Source organism: Ambystoma mexicanum, chromosome 2p (genome assembly GCF_040938575.1).
Source record: "Ambystoma mexicanum isolate Mex_15411 chromosome 2p, UKY_AmexF1_1, whole genome shotgun sequence".
Taxonomy (NCBI): Eukaryota; Metazoa; Chordata; class Amphibia; order Caudata; family Ambystomatidae; genus Ambystoma; species Ambystoma mexicanum.
In genome coordinates this window covers 1,414,558,500-1,414,578,172 of record NC_090923.1, presented here as the reverse complement: position 1 = coordinate 1,414,578,172, position 19,673 = coordinate 1,414,558,500, and the positions used below count along the sequence as shown (strand labels likewise).

The 19,673-nt window shown below is 42.9% G+C and overlaps 1 protein-coding gene across 2 annotated transcripts in view; it reads left to right on the top strand.

Moving 5' to 3' along the window:
* The window catches only part of LOC138566061 (uncharacterized), a 115,597-nt gene that overhangs the window by 8,699 nt on the left and 87,225 nt on the right, over window positions 1–19,673 (top strand). For both annotated transcript variants that reach the window (XM_069643093.1, XM_069643092.1), the window contains exon 2: window positions 7,069–7,194. In XM_069643093.1, the coding sequence (XP_069499194.1) occupies window positions 7,069–7,194 (126 nt within the window). The remainder of the gene's footprint in view (window positions 1–7,068; window positions 7,195–19,673) is intronic.

The window sequence follows — 19,673 nt, the reverse complement described above, 5'->3', positions numbered from 1 at the left end:
TCAACTCCAAGACTGCTTTAGGAATGCACTGAAGCAGATTAGGGACAGAAAAACCACAAAATACACTTTAAGAAGAACGCACAGCTATTCAAGGTATGTAAACCCTATTGGTAAGAGTTTGCACTCCTTCAGTTAAGAAGAATAAAACAGAACCAAGACTATTACTTTTAAGAAGAGTGGAACACTATTCAGAGTGACTAGACCAACGTGTATGCTTTTGGGAGGGGAAGAATGCAAGACAAAGGTAAGTAATAACTGGTAGACACTTCGTAACTTATTCTATTACAGAAATACAGTTACCACACTATCATGTTTACAAGTACTTTCAACACTTGTTAATTTTCAAGACAGAAGCCTTATGTTTTAAAGTCCTTCCCTAGTCTATAGCATGAGTTTTCCCAGAGGCAGAAGAGGGACCCTAGTGGTCTGTAGGCAGGTCAGGATAGAGTTCAGGTGCAGGAAAGTCAGAGCGTCAGAGGATATCTTCTTCAACAAGTAATCATTAGCATCAGATTTGTTAAAAGTGTTCAGGGACTTCATAGAAGATTCCCAATAGGTATTCCAGCATTAGGCCTGGATGAACGGAATGGGCAAACTCCCAAACACACAAACAACCACTCAGCCTCACAGGATCGACACAAGACTTAAGGTAAGTATTACCCAAGCCAACACAGTACCTCAGCAGAAAAGAAGAGCTTCTGGGTGGATGTCTTCAGGATGCAGCAGCAAAGGCTCGGGTCTTTGGGATCTCGGTCAGCAGACTGAAGAAATGGACACTGAAGGAAAACTGGCAGCAGTCATCGATGGGGGAGGCTTACAACAAAGGATTCTTTGCATCTTCTCGTGGCTCTCTGGATTTGGCACCCTTTTACAGGAACCAGGCGAAGGACGAATACCACTGGTTCGATTCTCTTCACTCTCTGGGTCCTGCACTCTGTTGAGAGGACGTCAGAGATTCGATTTGTCTCTATCGAGGTCAATCAGGAGTCCACCAAAGTTTCGGACAAAATTCAGACTTTGGAAGACCATGCACACACTCTGGCTCGTGGTCCCTGGGTATTGGCAGCTTGCAGCCCAGCAAGGACACATAACATTGAGCGATAGCTCAAAATGCACATCTTCTTAAGTCTAGTGGTTCTCACTAGCCTCTTGAAAGGAATCATCACATTTTCGGCACCCCAAGGTTGCTTGCAAGGAGGGGTTACTTCAGGTTTCCTGTTAAACAGCAGGCTCTCTGGTCGCTAGAAATGGTTACATCCATTGCTTCTTCATCTTCCTCTTCAGCTCCAGTGGTCGACTTGTCAGCAGCTTCCAGGATCAGAGTATTTAGCAAGAACAACAGCACAACGTCTGCAAACCCTCCCAGCAGTTTACAGAAAGGGAGACAGAACAGCCAGCTCCCAGTAGGAACTGGTTCCTTTCAGGCAAGGTGAAAGACAAAGGGCTGCAGAAATATAGACTCCTCCCTCCCTTCCTCCCTTCTCACGCACAGCCATTGCGGGGAATAGATAGGATTACCACCGAAGACAAACTTCAACCACGATCTTTCCCACCTAGGATTGCAGAAGAAGACCTCAGAAACAACAAGCAAACAGGAAATGGCAAAAAAACAGGAGACCACCACTCTAGCAGAATTGTGACCATCCTGTGCATTACTGCAGCTGAGTTGACAGCCTGCGAGTAATAATGTCTAAAAGTCATAAAAGTAGTTTCGCTGCCACCTAGACATTCCCCTACTGGGAGCTTTTGCTTACTGCAGCCTAAGCAGAGCTGAGGAGGCTGCATTCACTTTCATTTTACGTTTTCTGTGCTTCCCAAGCCCAGGGAAGCATAGAAAACGTAAAATGAAGGCAAAAAGCCGACGCGCACCAATTAAAAATATAACGTTGTTGTATTTGTGATTGCCGTGGTTGTAAAACCACGGCAATCACAAATACAACAACGTTGTTCTTCTGAATGCTGCAGCTTTCACTGGGAGTCTCCGGGGCTCCCCCAACCCTGAGGGAGTCCAGGAGACTCTCAGCGAAAGCTGCAGCATTCAGAATAACAACATTTTTGGATTTGTAAATACTGCAGCATTTACAAATCCAAAAACGTTGTATTACTAAACAACGCGGCATGGAAACACAACCCTGTTGTGTTTCTGCCTACAGCAGCTTTCACTTTGGAGCTCTTGGGCTCCCGTGGGGAGCCCGAGAGCTCGGAAGTGAAAGCTGCTGTAGGCAGAAACACCGCGGCATGGAAACACAACCGCGTTGTGTTTCTGCCTGCAGCGGCTTTCCCTTTGGAGCTTGCAGGCTACCCACGGGGAGCCCGAGAGCTTCAAAGTGAAAGCTGCTGTAGGCAGAAACACTGTGGCATGGAAACACAACCGCGTTGTGTTTCTGCCTGCATCGGCTTTCACTTTGGAGCTCGCAGGCTCCCCCCGGGGAGCCGAGAGCTCCAAAGTGAAAGCTGCTGTAGGCAGAAACACCGCGGCATGGAAACACAACCGCATTGTGTTTCTGCCTGCCGTGGCTATCACTTTGGGTCTCCGGTGCTGCTATCACTTTGGGTCTCCGGTGCTCCCCCAGGGGAGAACCGGAGACCCAAAGTGATAGCCACGGCAGGGCATCCATTTCACAAAATGGATGCCCCCTAGTGCTTGCAATTTTAAAGTTTGAGCATCATTTGCTCGAAACTTTGCATAGGGACTTCAAAAAATGTATATTTTAGGTATTTGTTCTATTATTGGCCATCTTTTTGCCCATTAATATTTCTGAACGAACTATTCCTTTAACTTGTCAAAACCACAGCTAGTGCTTATTTAAAAAAATAAAATAGCACTTACCGAGATGCAGCTGCAGCTTTCCTGCCTGTAGTCTCTGGTCCCCGTCCTCCGAGTCGAGCACCAATGAAGCAAAAGCCACCCAGTGGTAGCTTTTGTTTACTATAGCTGGCTGGCTTTTGCATCATTAGTGCCGCAAACGCAAGCACAGGCGGCATCCATTTCACAAAACGGATGCCCCCTAGTGCTTGCAATTTTAAAGTTTGAGCATCATTTGCTCGAACCTTTGCATAGGGACTTCAAAAAATGTATATTTTAGGTATTTGTTCTATTATTGGCCATCTTTTTGGCAATTAATATTTCTGAACAAACTATTCCTTTAACTTGTAATTGTAGCACAAATGTTACCAGGTAAGTAACAAAGGGGATACAGTTTATCTCCTGAGCACTTCACATAAGATGGGGTGTGCTGGCTCATTATATAAAATGAAAAGGGGCTGTAAATCCCACTTTACCCGTTGGGAACAGTAGTTCACCCAAGTACATTAAAAATAAATGACAAAGGGAATCCCACAGGGGCAACACAGCCTCAGTCCAAAAGTAATAATAAAATATAACTCCATTCACAAACGATGGAGAGACATAAAAAGGTCATGCATAAAAACAGTAAAAGACTAGGTGAGAGGGGAAAAAGATTCCCACTCACCTAGGGACAAGGGCAAATAATTACCAAGTCTAAGCAAAACGTTCTGGGGTTGACACATGTCAGAAAGATTATTCACATTTATGAAAATCTTACTTAATGTGCACAAGCCAAATCTGTTGGTTAGTGCTTGTTTTTAGCAGGACTTTGGTGCAAATATCTGTTGCAAACACACCTCTTGCTTATGAATTAAGTGGCTGAAGGCACATTTGGTTACAAGATTGTTTACCCCAGTGGCTCATTTACAGCTGCAATAATGCCATTAACTCCCAGAAGACTGCTTAGAAATAACACCTCTACAGTGCCTCATTATGAGTGTGGCCGTGTGGCCAGAAATTGTGGTAATGCAGTGGTGATCGAGTTAACACTGCATTACTGTCATATTACCACTCAGCAGAACTATGGGTTTGGAGATAAGGTGCCACTTTATCACCAAAAAATGGCAATTTTGGAGAAATTACCGCAGGCGGAATTACAGCAGGTGGAAATTCTGCCGAAATCCTCATGGTGTCCTATGGACTCCATAAAAGGGGACTAACACTGCTATACCATCACTTGTAATATGGTGGGAATTCAACCGGACCGCATGTTGGTAACAGTATATCCGTTTGGTGATATCTCAGAAGATTTATCACTGAGATACCACCAAACTCATAATGAGCTCCTGTCTGGTGATTTGGTTGGGGAGGGGCAGGTAGGAATAGGAAATAAGGATTAGCATGGCTATGGACATCCAATGGCTGGGTAAATATACAAACAACACCCACAGGTTGTGTGCCCCTCCTCACATCCCTTTCCTCCTAACTGCACTCCAATACAATAGTTTTGTCTAAGAGATGGGGCTGTAGCATAACCTAATAGCCAAAACTAAAAAGGTACTCTTCAGACACTACTTCTATCTGATGATCACAGAGCAGTTGCTCATTCGGTCAGAATACTAGGACCTTCAACCAAAAGGGACTGACTAGGTAAGTAAGGCCAGAAGTCTAAGTGTTTCTGGTGGGTAAGGAGACCTGGTGCAATGTAAAAAAAAATTGAATGTATGTCTGCATTCACACACCAACTGCAATCAGACACAAGCAAGGGTATGAAACAGCAAAATGCAGGTCACAATAATTTCTAAAGGCAATAGTATCACCTTATTTGTTGCAAATTTGAATCCCATAGACCGTACTAAGGACACCAAATTATATGAAACAGGGATCAGGGAAGATGCATGTGGGACTTCATAACCGACTTTGATTGGTTGTTAGCCGAAAGGTGTGAAGATGACTAAGTCGGATTTACCAGAATCAATGGCATTCATGGTAGTATGGATCCACACAACCCTGTTAGCGACCGGTAGTCCAAGAGACCTTTGTGGTGGACAGAGTTCAAAGTAGCTGATAGATGTGACTGTATCAGTGCTCTGACATGGTCAGTGTGCCAGTCAAAAGACCTTTGAGCAACGAGACTAATGAGGTCTCCATTCATGTGGCAGGGTGGAATCCTGCCGGAGATGACCAAACAAGCTGGTGTGTGTGATTTGAAGGGTTATAGTTTTTCAGGTTTTTTTGATGGATAAGACGGGTGTGATGGGTGATGGATGCAATAAAGGCAATAACTAATCAACTGTTATGAAACAGGTTCTGTGCCCAACATATGCAGTTAAAGTCCCTAAGAACAGATGTCCATAGTGGAGGCTGAGCACCACTAGATTATAATGGCGGTGCTGATGAAGAAGTCTGTTATGTTATGTGATTAGAATATATGCTCTGCAGCATTTCCATTTGCATGGTCTCCAGGCACTCTGATGGATCTGGAAGAGAGCAGGTACATTTGGTTAGTTAGGAGGAGAGGGAAAGGCGAGAAGCCAGCGCTTTGTTTTGGGATTGTAGATCAGAAGAACCCTTGTAGCTTTCTTGGTGTGACATGCAGGAGGCATCAAAGGCTTTGTGTCAGAGAGATGGCCTTTTGCTTACAGTGTGGGTGTGTGTTGACTAGTGACTGAGTATGTCAGTTGAGTTAAAGACGTAAGCTTATAATGTTCAAGGTCTGGGGAGTCAATATGCTTTCAACACCTATTCTCAGCTTCTAATGGAGAATAGGGAGACCATTATAAATCTCCATGCGTTAATTGTCTGGAGGTAGATATGCTCCTTCATCAATACATCCTTCTGCTGGTACATCGCCCCCTTTTGTGATCCATAGTTTTGCCTTCTGTAATTGGAAAGATAATTTGTGTCATACTGTGAAGCCTTCAGAAGGCTTCCTCCTACCACACAGCAGTGGGGGACCTCTCTCACACGTTCAAACAGTGATGATCAGGCTCAATAAACACGGACACAGAGGAGCTGCTGCGCACGTCTTCCTTTATTGAACTTCCTCTTACACATAACTAACTCACTTCCTCCCTACAACACCCGCCTCCCTAACCCCAACGTCACTTAAAAGGAAACGACACCAACGGCGGCCGTCCCGCACAACGATGTGGTGCGGCTGCATGGGAGACTCTGCACGCCATGACACATACCTCAAGAAGTTATTTTGGCTTTTCAAATATATGCAAACTATATGTTCCTCGTATGTGACGCAATTGCATTCCAAAAAAAAGTAACAGGTAAAAGGATACAAAAAGTAACAGGTGTGTACACAAACCGTGAAAGCTGCAAAAGCTTGGTGGCAAAACAAATAAGTAATGCAAGGCTACTCAAAGTGTAAAAAAGACAGAAATTGATAAATGCACAACACTAATAATGGGGAAGGCAGATTAACAGTTAAGTCAATAAAAACCTACATTTCATGAAGACATTTTAAAGTTGGCAGGGTGGGCTGGAAATGGAGGTGCAAAAGCAAGGCATAATGCTTTAACTCCTGCAATTCCCACTACAGCTTATTTTAAGTGCACAGAAGGGTGAGAAGGGGCACGGCACGCAGTTTAGATCTCTATCATGCTTTTCTCCTCCATCTTGTGCGTGTGCTTTGCTTTATGCTTGCGTGATAGTTCCATTCAGGTGAAAAATGTATGGATTCCTATTGAATAAGCCTTCATTAAGCAGCAGCTAAACAGCACTTCCCTTCCACAGGAATCCATTAGTAATGATGTCTGCAAAGGGTTATTTATCGACGATGTTTATTTCTTTACTGATTTCGCCTGGTTTTACTCTTCCGTTTTCCACTCTGTCTTGCAAATCTTTAAGATTGCATGCAGAGGCCCCAACAAGTGCTAGCATTGGTTCTCCCCTGTGTGCATTTTGCAGTTATTATAAAATGGCCCCTTAAATGAAAACAGAGCGCAAAAGCAATACCTGCCAAAACCCAAATCAAACGGAGAGTGGAGATTTTAGGAGGAAAATAATACAGGGATGTAAATACTGAAGTCAAGGTGAACACATTCAAACAGACGTGTGATTCTTTAAAAGGCTATGATAAGATGAGACCTGTGGGAGTGGGGCACAAAGACAGGCTTCACCACTTCTCAGGACAATTGAATAGCAAAGACAGAGCTATAAGCGGAGTCTACAGTCAGGGAAATAGATGGACGTGGATTCCAGTATTTATAGTATGAACCGATTGGGGTTGTGATATATTAATGATGTCTGGCTATTCTGCTCCACAGGTAATTGTTGTAGAGGAAGAGGAATATGTCGATCTACTTTTTGACTTGAAAGAGACAAACTGTCTCACCAGGGACATCCAGCCAGATACATTAGAACCCAACAACTGTGGAGTGCAGAAACAAGCGGTACGTGATCCAGAGATAAATGATTGTGTTAAGTCAGCTTTTCTGTTTGAGAACACATTTTACTGAGGCCCATTTCTGTATATATTAGTGGATATGTGCACTGTTATTCTTTTCCCTGTGCTTTCTCTCTTCCTGTTTCTCAGAATTTGCAGATGGGCTTCAGACTCCACTGGGTAGAGCAACAGTTGCTTGTCTTTGTTTGGATTTTCTCTTGCTTACCCTTTGATTTTTCTCCACAGTTCCAGTTGCCATATAATTCATGCGCTGACCAATACTTAGCGTTTCATCCATCTGAATGCTCCAGTGTGATAATTGAAAGATTCTCAGACTATATCTCACTGTTGGCAATTCAATACATCAAAGACAGACCTCAAAGTCCAGAGTCACAAGCATCTCCTTGGCAAACCCTGTCTCCTGATTCCATAAACCCTGCCTTTTTAGATTCGGCTATTCAGAAGATTATCTCTTTGCTAGTTCTCTTGCAAGTTCATATTAGAGTCACCATTTCTCAATCAACTGCTCTATAAGGGATGTCAAAATGCATAATGGTGCAGGCTTTGGCTAGCAACCTGATTCCCTAGTAACCTGACTCCCCAACCATACGTGGTCTGACCTCCTCATTTGCTGTTTGTGTGACCCACACTGGCCTCCAGCCTCATATTGTCCCGCAACAAGCCTCTCTAACATTGGCTGGAAAATTCCAAGATGGCGTTCCATGATAAGCTAGAGGAAAAAAGAATATGCTGCCCTTCTGCAGAAGCTCCAGTCTCACATTTGCCTCTAACTTTGGAAAAACATTGGTGTGCATGATATACTAGGGAGATAGTTTAATTCTCTCTGGAACGCTTTTCCATGTTCCTGCCCCCTCTTCACTAAAGCAGGACAAGTCCATGGGCTTTATTACAATGCGTATAGTTACCGCCCTTATTTCCACAAACTGTTTCACCATTATTCTCCATCTGGATCATTCCTCCAAACCTATCATGGAAAAAATAAAAAATAAAATAACTTTCAACTCAGTGATGCCTATTGCTGATACCACCAATATTCCCACATTCACACACAACACTTGCACACATCAAGAACATATATTATCCAATCTCGCCCCTTCTTGATTTAAGGACCACAATGGAGGCATGAGATGGGACATTCACCACAACTCTCCCTCTCTCTGAAAGTTTGTGATAAACATTTACAGGAACGGAACCAGTGTGGTTCAGGGCAACAACACACATCTCCTTCTTTATATTCTTTCATCCCGGCCCTGTCCATGTCACTTGTGAGTCATACTAACGGGATTACAACATCTACATCACACTTGCATGCAACCCCTCCCACCAATGAAAATACGTATACCTTGTGGATCCAGCCACCTCCTAGTCTTCCATGGACTCTTAAACATCGGGTTGATTATGTTGTCCCTACCATTAACATTCTTTCTCCAGAAAAGTCTATCAAAGCCCAGTAACCTTTGTAACCTTGGCCCCTGAAATGTTTGCAGCATTCATGGTTTACTGGACGATTGTGACATTGATTTCTTGGGAATGAGGGTAACCTAGTTTACAGACAACAACAACATTTTGGTTGATGCCCTCTTACCAGCCGACAATAGAATTCATATCAGCAATACATTAAATGAGATGGGTGGGGAGCGTGGCTCTCAACTATCCGACTTAAGTTTCCACTACCAAGATCACCACCACGCCACTTCATCCTTTGAAAGCATTGCCTGAAAATGTGTGTTAAACCCTAGCGCTTGTCTCACTAATGTTAATGTATGTAGACCTGCTGGGGACTCAACGCCTTTTCCAAAGAATGGGCAGAATCCCTAGCAGCGTCCTTCTTACAGGAGATTTCTAACATTTGGCTTCACTCTCCTGCATACAAACAAATGTCCCTGAACTACTGCAGGTCTCTATCCCTCAAAATCTGGCCTTTCGTACATACACATGTGGGGGTTCATACCCTGAAAGCTTTCTCACAACTAAGATGTCGCTTTTCAACAAGGAAGTTAGACCCTGCCGTTGCCAGAGCACCAATTACTCCTATCAAGATTGTCAGGAACAGAAAGGTTCAATGCTCCCACCTCGGAGAAAGAGTTTATTCTCTTTGGTCCCAGAAAAAGGGTCACATCTGTCCTATGCTGATAACTTCAAGGGTCGTCAGGATGACTTGCCTACTAACTTGCATAATGATCTCCCCAGAACTCTTGATGTCTTGGTTCCCATTATCTCAGAGAACAATGAAATCACCTTCAAAGGACAACAACTGGCATGACACGGAACGTAAGCCTGTGAAAAGGGAAACAGAACCCTAGAACATCTCTGGTGAAATTTCTGGGAGCTTGAAGATAAATTTACCTAAGACACTTGAGACACTAGTCAGCAACCATAACGTATAAGAAAAACATAATTTCTATGCAATCACATTATTGAAGCAGTAAAAACAACCATGGATGTATTTTGGACATGCAAAGAACTGACACATTCTGCTGAATTTATTGTTGTTCCTAAAGCTTCAGAAGCTTGTCCACCTTTTTGGAAGAGAGGATCAGGCCCATGCAATCAAACATCACTTACAACCTGAGATGCCACTCCAATCTGCTGGTGGAAGCTAACCCCAAGGCACCTTTTCCTTTTATTTAGTTGGGTCTCTAAAACCTAAATGACTGAAGCAGTTTAATATACAAAGTCCTCTTCCGAGCAAGTGTTTCCAGGCCCAGCCACCACTATTAAAGACACTATTGCCCTCCATGCTGCCACATCGTCCCCTGTAGTCAAAAGCTTCTTAAGCTACTTTACACACCACTTACAAAAATTCACTTCTCCCATCACCTGAAAAAAACCTACTGATGACCCTGAAAGCCTTGCCAACTACTGCTCTATTGTGAACACTTCAGTCAAAGGAATAATCATTGAGAAAATGGCCACACAATGACCGCAGGAATACAGTGAGACCCATATTCTTCTCCATGACCACCAGTCAGGCTACAGACCAGTCAGAAGTACTGACTCTGCCCTGCTGTACATGCAACATCAACTCCTGTAATCCCTTGATAACAGCACCCCTCCTAACCTTATCCTTATGTCAGCTGCCTTTGACAATGTGAGCCATGCTACCCGGCTTAAACATTGAAAACACTCCTGATATATTGATGGCCTAATGTGGATCACCTCCATCCTTCAGGGCAGAGAACTGCAAGTAGGACTTTGGATGTTCCTTTTCAAAACTTGCTTCTAAGCAGTCGCGCAAGGTTCAGTTCTCCCATCTTGGTTGTTCAACAACTACTTGAAGCCTTTAGCTCACATCATTGCCCCTTTCTCCACCTCCTTTCAAACCTACGCTAATGACACTCAGACTGCTTTCAGATTAGGGGGCTCAATGCCGGGCCCTCATTATATTTAAGCATTCCTCGCCTTCATCCAAGATTTGGTGACTGCAGGTGGTCCGGCTCAAGCTTGAGAGCGGCACAGAGGGTGTTCAAGCGGGAGGCACTTGCAGAGGAGAGAGATCTGCCCCCAACTCTCTGCCTGGAGAAGCGTCTAACCCTTAGAGAGTTGGAGCCAGATGAGAGAAGGGCTCGAGAAAGAAGGTATTTTGGAAGAGAGCGTTGGATGTAGGGCAGGCCACGACCCCAGAAAGCCTTGTGAACAATGCAAAGGGTCTTGAACTTGATCCTTGCAGCCACCGGGAGCCAGTTGAGAGATTCCAGGGCTGTAGAGATAAAGTCCCTGGGCTTGAGGCCAAGGATAAGTCTTACAGTCTTGTTCTGGATTAGTTGCAGAGGGCGGAGAGTAGAGGAAGGCGGATTGAGAAAGAGACTTTTGGGGTAGTACAGTCTAGAGAGAACAAGGGCTCTGGAGACAGTGAGCTTCTGGAGGAAAGTGAGAAAAAGCAGAGTCCTTTTGAGGAGATGCAGCTGGTAGCTGGACTTCTTGGCGACATCTGAGATGTGAGGAGAGAAAGAGAGAGTGGAGTTGAAGATGACACCAAGGTTTTTTGCCTCACAGAAAGGGGAAGGAAGAGGGCCCAATGTGGGCAGCCAGAGTGAGAGAGGGAAAGCAGCGGCAGGGGTCCCAATGAGAAGGATGCCGGTCTTACTGGCATTAAGGCAGAGATTGTTGGAGGCGCACCAATCCTGAATCGCTGTCAGGAATGAGCGAGAGAGGAGAGGAGGCTGAGGGGAGCCTGAAGGAATACTGAGTGTAATCTGCATAACACTGAAAGTCAGAGGAGAAGGTAGAGATCAGGTGGGCCAAAGGGGCCAAGTAGAGGTTGAAAAACCAGAGTGAGAGGAAAGAGCCCTGGGGAACGCGATCTGGGAATTCTTTTCTGCTCTTCATCTTCATCCAGTCATCCGCCTCTGCTTCGGTTTTCCTGCCAGTTTCATCTCCCCGAAGAGCAATGGCCAGGGGCTGAGCTTACTCTGCTCTTGTGGGTGGGACAAGGACTGATATGCAAATGCATATTTCTCCTCTCTGACAGGTGCAGTGAGCTCATACGTGGTTGTAGACCCTCCAGAGTGGAAGAAATTTCATACAACGGGATATTTGACCCATGTTCGTTCTCAGTAGAGGGGCTCCCACACTCCTTTTCAATTTTGTAAAACTTGTGTTTTCACCCTAAGTAACCAAGTGTAATCTAGACGTGGACCACTTGCTCACTGTCCCTTAGAGAGGCTCAACATTACCTCACTGAGGAGGCGCAACAAGGCCGAAACTCATATATGGGGCTGCTGATGGGTTATGACCATGGAATACCTGCTTAGTTATTCTTCACTGAGTCATCCTTATGAAGCTCATAAGAAATGAGGAATGCTCGCACCTTACTTATCGGTGAATCCAAGGAAAGTTGTATGGAGCGAATTCCTAAGATTACGTTGGAATCTGAATTTAGCAACTGAAATACTGATAAAATATAAAAGATTGGATCTGTAAAATGCTCTCTGTAGATTCTGTAAGGCTCCTAATGCAACCGGAACTCGGTAGCATCTGTTCGTTAATTGGCCTACGCACCATTCAAATTGATTGAGATACCTTAGACATTTTGCCCACTCGTTGTCATTCATTGACGTATATTATTTTAGGAGGAGATGCTTGAATAGCCATACCACCTCGGAGCAGATTGCGGTTGTTGGTTTTCTTAAATCATTGAAACTTGAAGAAGGGGGCAGTGGTTAAAATGTATTAAATACAAGCAATAGCAAGGGTTGTATTAGAATATGAATGGTTTTATAATATTTTGTATGTGTAACGCTAACCTGTACTCCTCGGGACCGCTATGCCTTCTCAGCCAGTGGATCTGTTACTTGGGCACTTTTAGGATTCCTTTTCTGTGTTTATGTTTTGTGGGGCGCGTTGGAATTATGAACTTTGAATTTGGAAGGCTGCAGTGTTCAATGGAGTCTTGTCTTTATAATGTTCTTGCTTTTCTAGAGTTGTCTTGGGTAAGTATTTGGTGAAAATAGTATAGTTCGTTAGATTTTGAATAGTCCCTACGTTGGAGAGATCTCTCTTTCTAATATTTTCCGTTAATCTTGCAGGTTCTTGGATTTTGGAAAGGTTAATGGCTGCGGAATGACTGCGAAATTACTCGAGATGAAGAAACGTTTAACAAACGTAAGTTTGTCTATGCAGAGTAATTGCAGCCTTCAGGGAAGAGCGCAGTAATAACTAAGGGGAGAAAACTTGAAGAAACTTCAGGTACGTAACTTACTTAAACTTCTTCTTTCTTATTTCAATTAAGTTTGTTCGTTAATAAAATACCTTTTGTTTGCAGGTTTTCAGAAAGCTGAAGAAGAAATACCTTCGGAAGATGCAGTCTGCTGAAGAAACTTCTGAAGAAAGGTACTGCGACCGCAAACGAAGACTACAGCGAAGAAAATGCTGCAGCTGTGAGGGAACATCTGACAGAAGATGTTGCAGCAACAAATAAAAACAGCTGATTGAAGAAATGCTTCCGAAATACTTCGGTGCAGTAAATTCTTTCAAATACTATGGAATTCTGTTGTTTTTCTGTGAAAACTAATGTCTCTGTTTTTCTTTTTCTCATTTGACAGGTTCTGTGAGGTGAGACGCTGGTAGCGTTACCCGCTGTCAGCGGAGCAGACGCAAACCGAGAGCTCCAGCGGAGGCGGGGCTTAAGTAGCTCCCTCTGCAATAGGTATAGAGTGTGCTGTAAGTTATCAATGGACCTAGCGGCAGCCATGATTAGTGTATGAATACTACTGTAAGCACTTTGAAAGCTTATGGGTGCACATGCTATGAATGGTACACATGCCATTTGTGCCAGGCTTGTACCCACTGTTGACCTGCTCACTGATGTGATGTCCCTTGCTTCTCCGGTATGCCTGAATGGGAACTGTGCTCATTTACTGGGATCATGGCAGTATGTATTTTATGGTTATTTAGAGTGTTTTAATGGTTAATGAAATATGTTGTTTTATATGTGATAAATGTTAATTGTTTACATTCCCATCTTTTTTTATCTGATTGACGTAATGTAATGTAATGTCATTCTCTTTATAAATTGTTTGTGTTTTTGGTAAAGGTTACTATTAACCAACAAGAAATAGAAAAAACATAGTCCCCAATCTCCTACCCCTGATACACTATCACTAACTCTGTGAACCTACCCTCTAGTCCAACGGACCTGATTGACTTATACAAAAATACCATCAACTGTGCTATTGACTCCGTAGCACCACTTAAACTCAGCAAAGAGAAACTTATAGCCCACTTGAACTCGTGGTTTACTCTGACCCTAAAAGCCCTGCGCAAGGAGAAAAGACATGCTGAGGTCAGATGGAAAAATAGTCCGACTGATCAGAACAAGTACCATCTCAACTACTTAACCAACAAATATAAAAAGGAAATCATTAAAACTAAAAAAGACACCTTCAATGAAAGAATAAAAAAAGCCACCTCAAGCACTAGAGAAATCATCTCTATCCTAAGGGAATTGTAATCCCTGGTCACTCCCAAGGACTCCTGCATCAAAAACAAATATTGGTGCACCAATATCCAAGATGCCCTCTGCAATAAAATAACCATGCTCCAAGAGAAAATTAATGTTAAGAAAGCCACACTACATAAGATTGCCTTAGAAACACAAGAAGCCATTCTGCAAGAAACATCCATTAAACAAATTAAACCTAGTCACCAATTCAAATTCAACTCTATCTCAACCACTGAGGTTGAAAAGATCATCACCTCCATCAAACCTTCCAAATGTCTAGGGGACACTTGTCCAGCACCTATTATTAAAGAAGCAGCAACAGACTTAGCTCCTTTAATCTCCACTTTCATCAACTCCTCCTTCAAATCATGCTCAGTTCCCACCAATCCCAAAGATGTCTGGGTTCTACCCCTACTTTAAAAAAACGTAGACCCCAGCATTCCCACCAATTAGAGGCCAATCACAACCGTACCTTTTCTTCTTAAAATCCTTGATAAAGCTGCCTATCTCCAGATCCAAGCATATCTGGAGATCAACAACCTACTGGGCACTCGCCAATCAGGCTTCAGGCCTAGACATGGGACAGAGACTGCCCTCATTGACCTGAAGAATCAACTAGATGACCGGAAAGACAAAAGAGAAGCCTCCATTCTTCTCCTTTTGGATTTATCTGCCACGTTCGACCTGGTCGACCACAATGTCCTGTGCAACAACCTCAAAACAGCCGCCCATTTTTCCAAGGAAGCCACCACATGGATAAGCTCCTTTCTGGATAACAGATCCATGAGAGTCTTCTCACCTTCCTCCGCAGCAGACCCTATACCTATTACATCCGGAGTACCACAGGGCTCCTGTGTATCCCCAACGCTGTATAATATAGTTACAAAGCCCCTTTTCGACATACTTGACAATCTGGGTGTCTCATACACCAACTATGCTGATGACACCCAGATTCTCATCCCCATCCAAATAGACTATGGCAAAGATGTAACTATGATTAACATAAACTACTCAATTATACAAACACGGATGGCCACCCACAGGTTATACCTCAACAAATTAAAAACTAAGCTCTTAATCATTGTATGCCCCAACAGGCTGTCTAAACTCTCTCCCCCCAAAACAACTCTGTCTTCATTGATGGAATTAAGATCAAAGTATCTAAGGAAGTCAAGACCCTGGGGTTCTAATTGGACTCTGCACTCAACCTTAATAAACAAATCAACGCCACAGCCCCCGCTACTAGCTATACGTGTAAACTGATTCATGCATGTAAACCTTTCCTGTCCACAGAAAGCTGTATTACAATTGCAAGGGCTCTAATCCTTTCCAAGGTAGATTACTGCAATGCCCTATATCTGGGCACTAGTAAACACAATACCAAAAAACTCCAAACAATCCAAAACAATGCCCTAAGAGCGGCGTTAGGCATCCCCAAAACACAACATATCTCTCACGTGAGACGCTCCACTAACTGGCTCTCCATAAACGACAGAATCAAGTTCAAATCACTGAACATTACTCACAACTTTCTTTCTAACAAGGCTCCACTTTATCTCACCGATAGATTTACCAAACACATCTCAGAACGACCTATCAGAAAAGCGCAATCCAACAGCCTAAGAATACCCAGCTTTAAACTAAAAAAAACAGGAGGCACTAGCATTCCAGTGTTAGCTGCGCAATTATGGAACTCTATCCCTGACTCATTAAGGGCAACACTATATAAATTCAATAAAATACAAATACAAATACACTCCTTTAAGACTAACGTCAAGACGTGGTTGCACTCCCGAGACCTGTGACCACATGTGCGGGTATCCTTTTATTTAATCTTGCAGACTATATCTAAGTAAGAAACGGTAATTAATGTAAAATATCTAATGTAAATATGTACAATGTTGCCACAATATGTATCTGTATATTTCCGTATTTTATGTCTATGGCGTACGGAACTATGTAAACTGTATCCACAAAATGTATCTGTTTGTTCTACTGTACCTTGTAACCCATGTAACCACAAAAGTTATCTGTATGTATCTGTACTTTATGTCTTTGTCCTACGGAACTATGTCACCTGTAATGCGCCCAGATACCCACGGGCCCGGTGCGCTCTATAAATGAATAAACAATACAATACAACAATTCAAAAATAAAAAAATAAAATATATGATAAACTGCTACATAGTTTTTGTGTGCTCACATTTCCTCAGTATGCATTCTTTAATGTTAGGTAGCTATGTGGCCTAAAAGCAGTTGTATGGCAAATAAAAAAATGGCCATGGGGACATTTTAATGGGTGAAACTAAAGGCATCTTCGAATTGCCCATTTGCACATTAAAAAACTGTAGTTGTAAAAACCGTGACTACAGAGAATCTGTTTTTACCCTAAAAAATTAGGGTGGATGTGGATAGAGAAAATATTCCAAGTGGATTTACAGAAATATCTCCAGCGGTACTTAAAGAAATAAACTATCAATTCCACTGTTGCAGTGGCATGTCTGTAATTGGGCAGATTTTTCAGATGAACACTGTCGCTAATTGTAATTCCCAGAGAGATTAATCCATCCAAATAGCTGTCCAATCTGTAATGAGATCCTTATTAATTTACACAGGTTACTCACGTTATGTTATGCGAGTGTTTGACGTGAATTGAAAAATGATGCCTGGTTCTGGTTATGAATGGAATGATTGTCTCATAGCAAAGAGCATCCTGTATATCAAGGTCATGTCATAATCACCCGAGTGAAGGTGACCAGTGCATAGTTTTGGACAGTGAATTTATATAGTTTAGGTGTAAATAAGACATTGTTACGTCGTTTGTGAGATTCAATTTGCAGGCATGGTGTACAAGATTGTGTGTATACAGATTGGTGTGAACTAGGTGTACTTTGGTTGTTGTGAGTGACATGAATACATTGATTGTCAGTTGTTACAGTTAGCATGGATGATTACAAATGCATTTCAATGAAACATGTTGTGTTAAAATTGTATAGTAGCACCAAGGAAGGAAAAGAGGGAAGGAAGAAGAAAGGATGTTGCGGTTAATAATTTTGGAATTGATGCCAGGCCGTATGTTTACAGGCATGGAGCCGTGGTGTGTGTATCTTGCCGTGTGTGGGGATCACAAGGCATATATTATGTTTGATGAGCTCTGTCAATAGGCTCTTGTATGAAACTGCAAAAAGAAATTGAGGGTGGTGTAAGTACAAGCGCTGCCCTGTGGGATGTTTTTACCCACGCATCCAAGCCCTACAACAGAACTGTGCATTACTGGCATTGAAAACATCATTATGGCCAGAAATCACCAGAAAATGCACATGGAAAACATGAAAAATAGGTTGCCATCCATGTGTGCCTCTGTCAATGTTAATACAGGAGACCATTGCCAGGCCCAATCCTTTGGCTACACACAGAGCAAAACCAGTGCAAAGGAATATGGTGCTGTTCAAAATCTGTTTTAATTAATGTCAGAAATTGCTAAAATCATGGGCACAAAATTATTCTACTCCAAAATCCACATCAATACAATGTTAGCAAGGATCATATGCCATCAAGTAAAATCCCCCTTTTGGAAATGCATTAATTCAAGACAGCTGCCAAAAAAATGGGTGCAGTACCGGCGCTTGACACTAGCCGGCGCTAGCGATCTAAACTCTGACAGGAGACCAGTATTTCAGGAGCTGAAAAGGAACCTGAGCCAGATGGGACTTCAAAGCCTTGCTGGTTAATGAGAATTCTTAACACCTACTGTTCACGGGCCCTATACTAGAAGGCAGTCTGATTTAATTAAAAGTTCAAGAGGCCTCTGTCTATGGGAAGCTGTCACACCTCAGAACTCCACACCGGAAGGCAGGAAATCACAAGTTTCTGTTAATCAAATGGAGAGTGGCACCCTGGACTGATGCCCTGCTAGCAGGAAAAACCAGACAAAGGATGCCTTCAGCTGAATGGGATATGCTGATTTGAGGTGTAATTGTCAACAGTTGCTCTGGGGAAGGAAAGACACATGATCTCTGAGTCAAGCCAAGTTCCCGGGGGCGGGGGAAAACAAATGGGTGCACTGAATTGAGAGCAAATGTATGTTTTATTAAATTGCTTATAAAATATTGTATTAAGCTGACAGAAATGTACAATTTGGGGATTCTTAATATGAGAAATGTACCCACAATTTGAGACTACGCTCAATTCCGTACGATGTTCTGAGACCGAACCCCGGGATTTATGAATATTGTGGGTGCGGTGTTTATGCTAGAAACATGATAACTTATAGTAATATACTCAGGGAGGGGATGTACCTCCGTGGAAGATTTGATGAAAAACCAATATGGCGAAACCCACTAAAAAGCGCAAAATGTTGTCGTTTCCGAACCCAAGCTCGCAGGAACATGGGGCTTGAACAGAGAACTGTCTTAAATTAATCTGGGATGTGTACATGTATTCTTAACAACTTGTGTACCTTGGAAACATGTTAGATTATGAAAAATTGGGTTCTCAGTAAAAGCAAAGGGGCGTTTCTTCAATAGATTGTAAAAGGGTAGCATCACTCTGACTCACAACTCAGTTATCCAGTTAAAGGAAATCCTCTAGCCTATCAGGATCCTTAGTGGGTTGGGCATAGAAAGTTAGCCTTCCCACCCATTTTCAAAAGACATAAAAAGAGCCACTGAGAGCTAGGTAGGGACTGCCCTTTCCACTTTCTTGCGAAGCACTTTGAAGGATGACTTCAAATTCAGGCAATATCCAGAGACCAGAACTTAGAAAACCAGACTCCAGATTCCAGAACTTTGAAGCAGAAGGCCTACTACAAGCTAAAAGTTTTCTCAGCTGGCCTTACAATTTTGCAAACTGATTTACCCCAGACTTCCAAGGGGCACATCAGAATAAAACAGCCGGGCTGTGCTGTTTGATTCTAGCCAAGAACTTTTGCCAGAACCAGACCCAGAGAGCAGTGCTGTATCCAGAACCGCAGACCAGACCAGACCGTGCAGTGCCAAGAACTTTTGCCAGAACTAGAGATCCAGACCAGCAGAGCACAGCTGACCCAGATAGCTGTGACTTCAGAACCACCCGCTAGAAGTCCAGTCTAAACCTGTTGACCAGATCTTGACGGCCTATTTCAAATTTATAGTTTGAGCATCCAGCCAGAACTGTGCTGAACCAATCTCTTAGTCTAAAATAATCTCATCCCATCCATTTCAACCTATTTAGAACTGCATAGAAATCGTGTGTCCATTCCGTGTTGGAAAAAGTGCAGCGAATTGCAATTTGACTCAATTTCTCCACTTGTCAAAAATAGCTGTCTTTTTCTTACAACTGCTGAAATTCGTTATCAACCTGACAATCCCTCATGAATCACTGATAGTGTTGACCTGAACCAATCTCAAGTAGCTATCACCTACCCTGAATCTCCTATAGGGAATTAAAATCATTTTTAGCATATTTTTCACTTCATTGCAAATCACATTTAAAAGTATTTCTGCCTTTTTTAAAGGATACCGGTTGCTCTAAGCTTGCTAGGG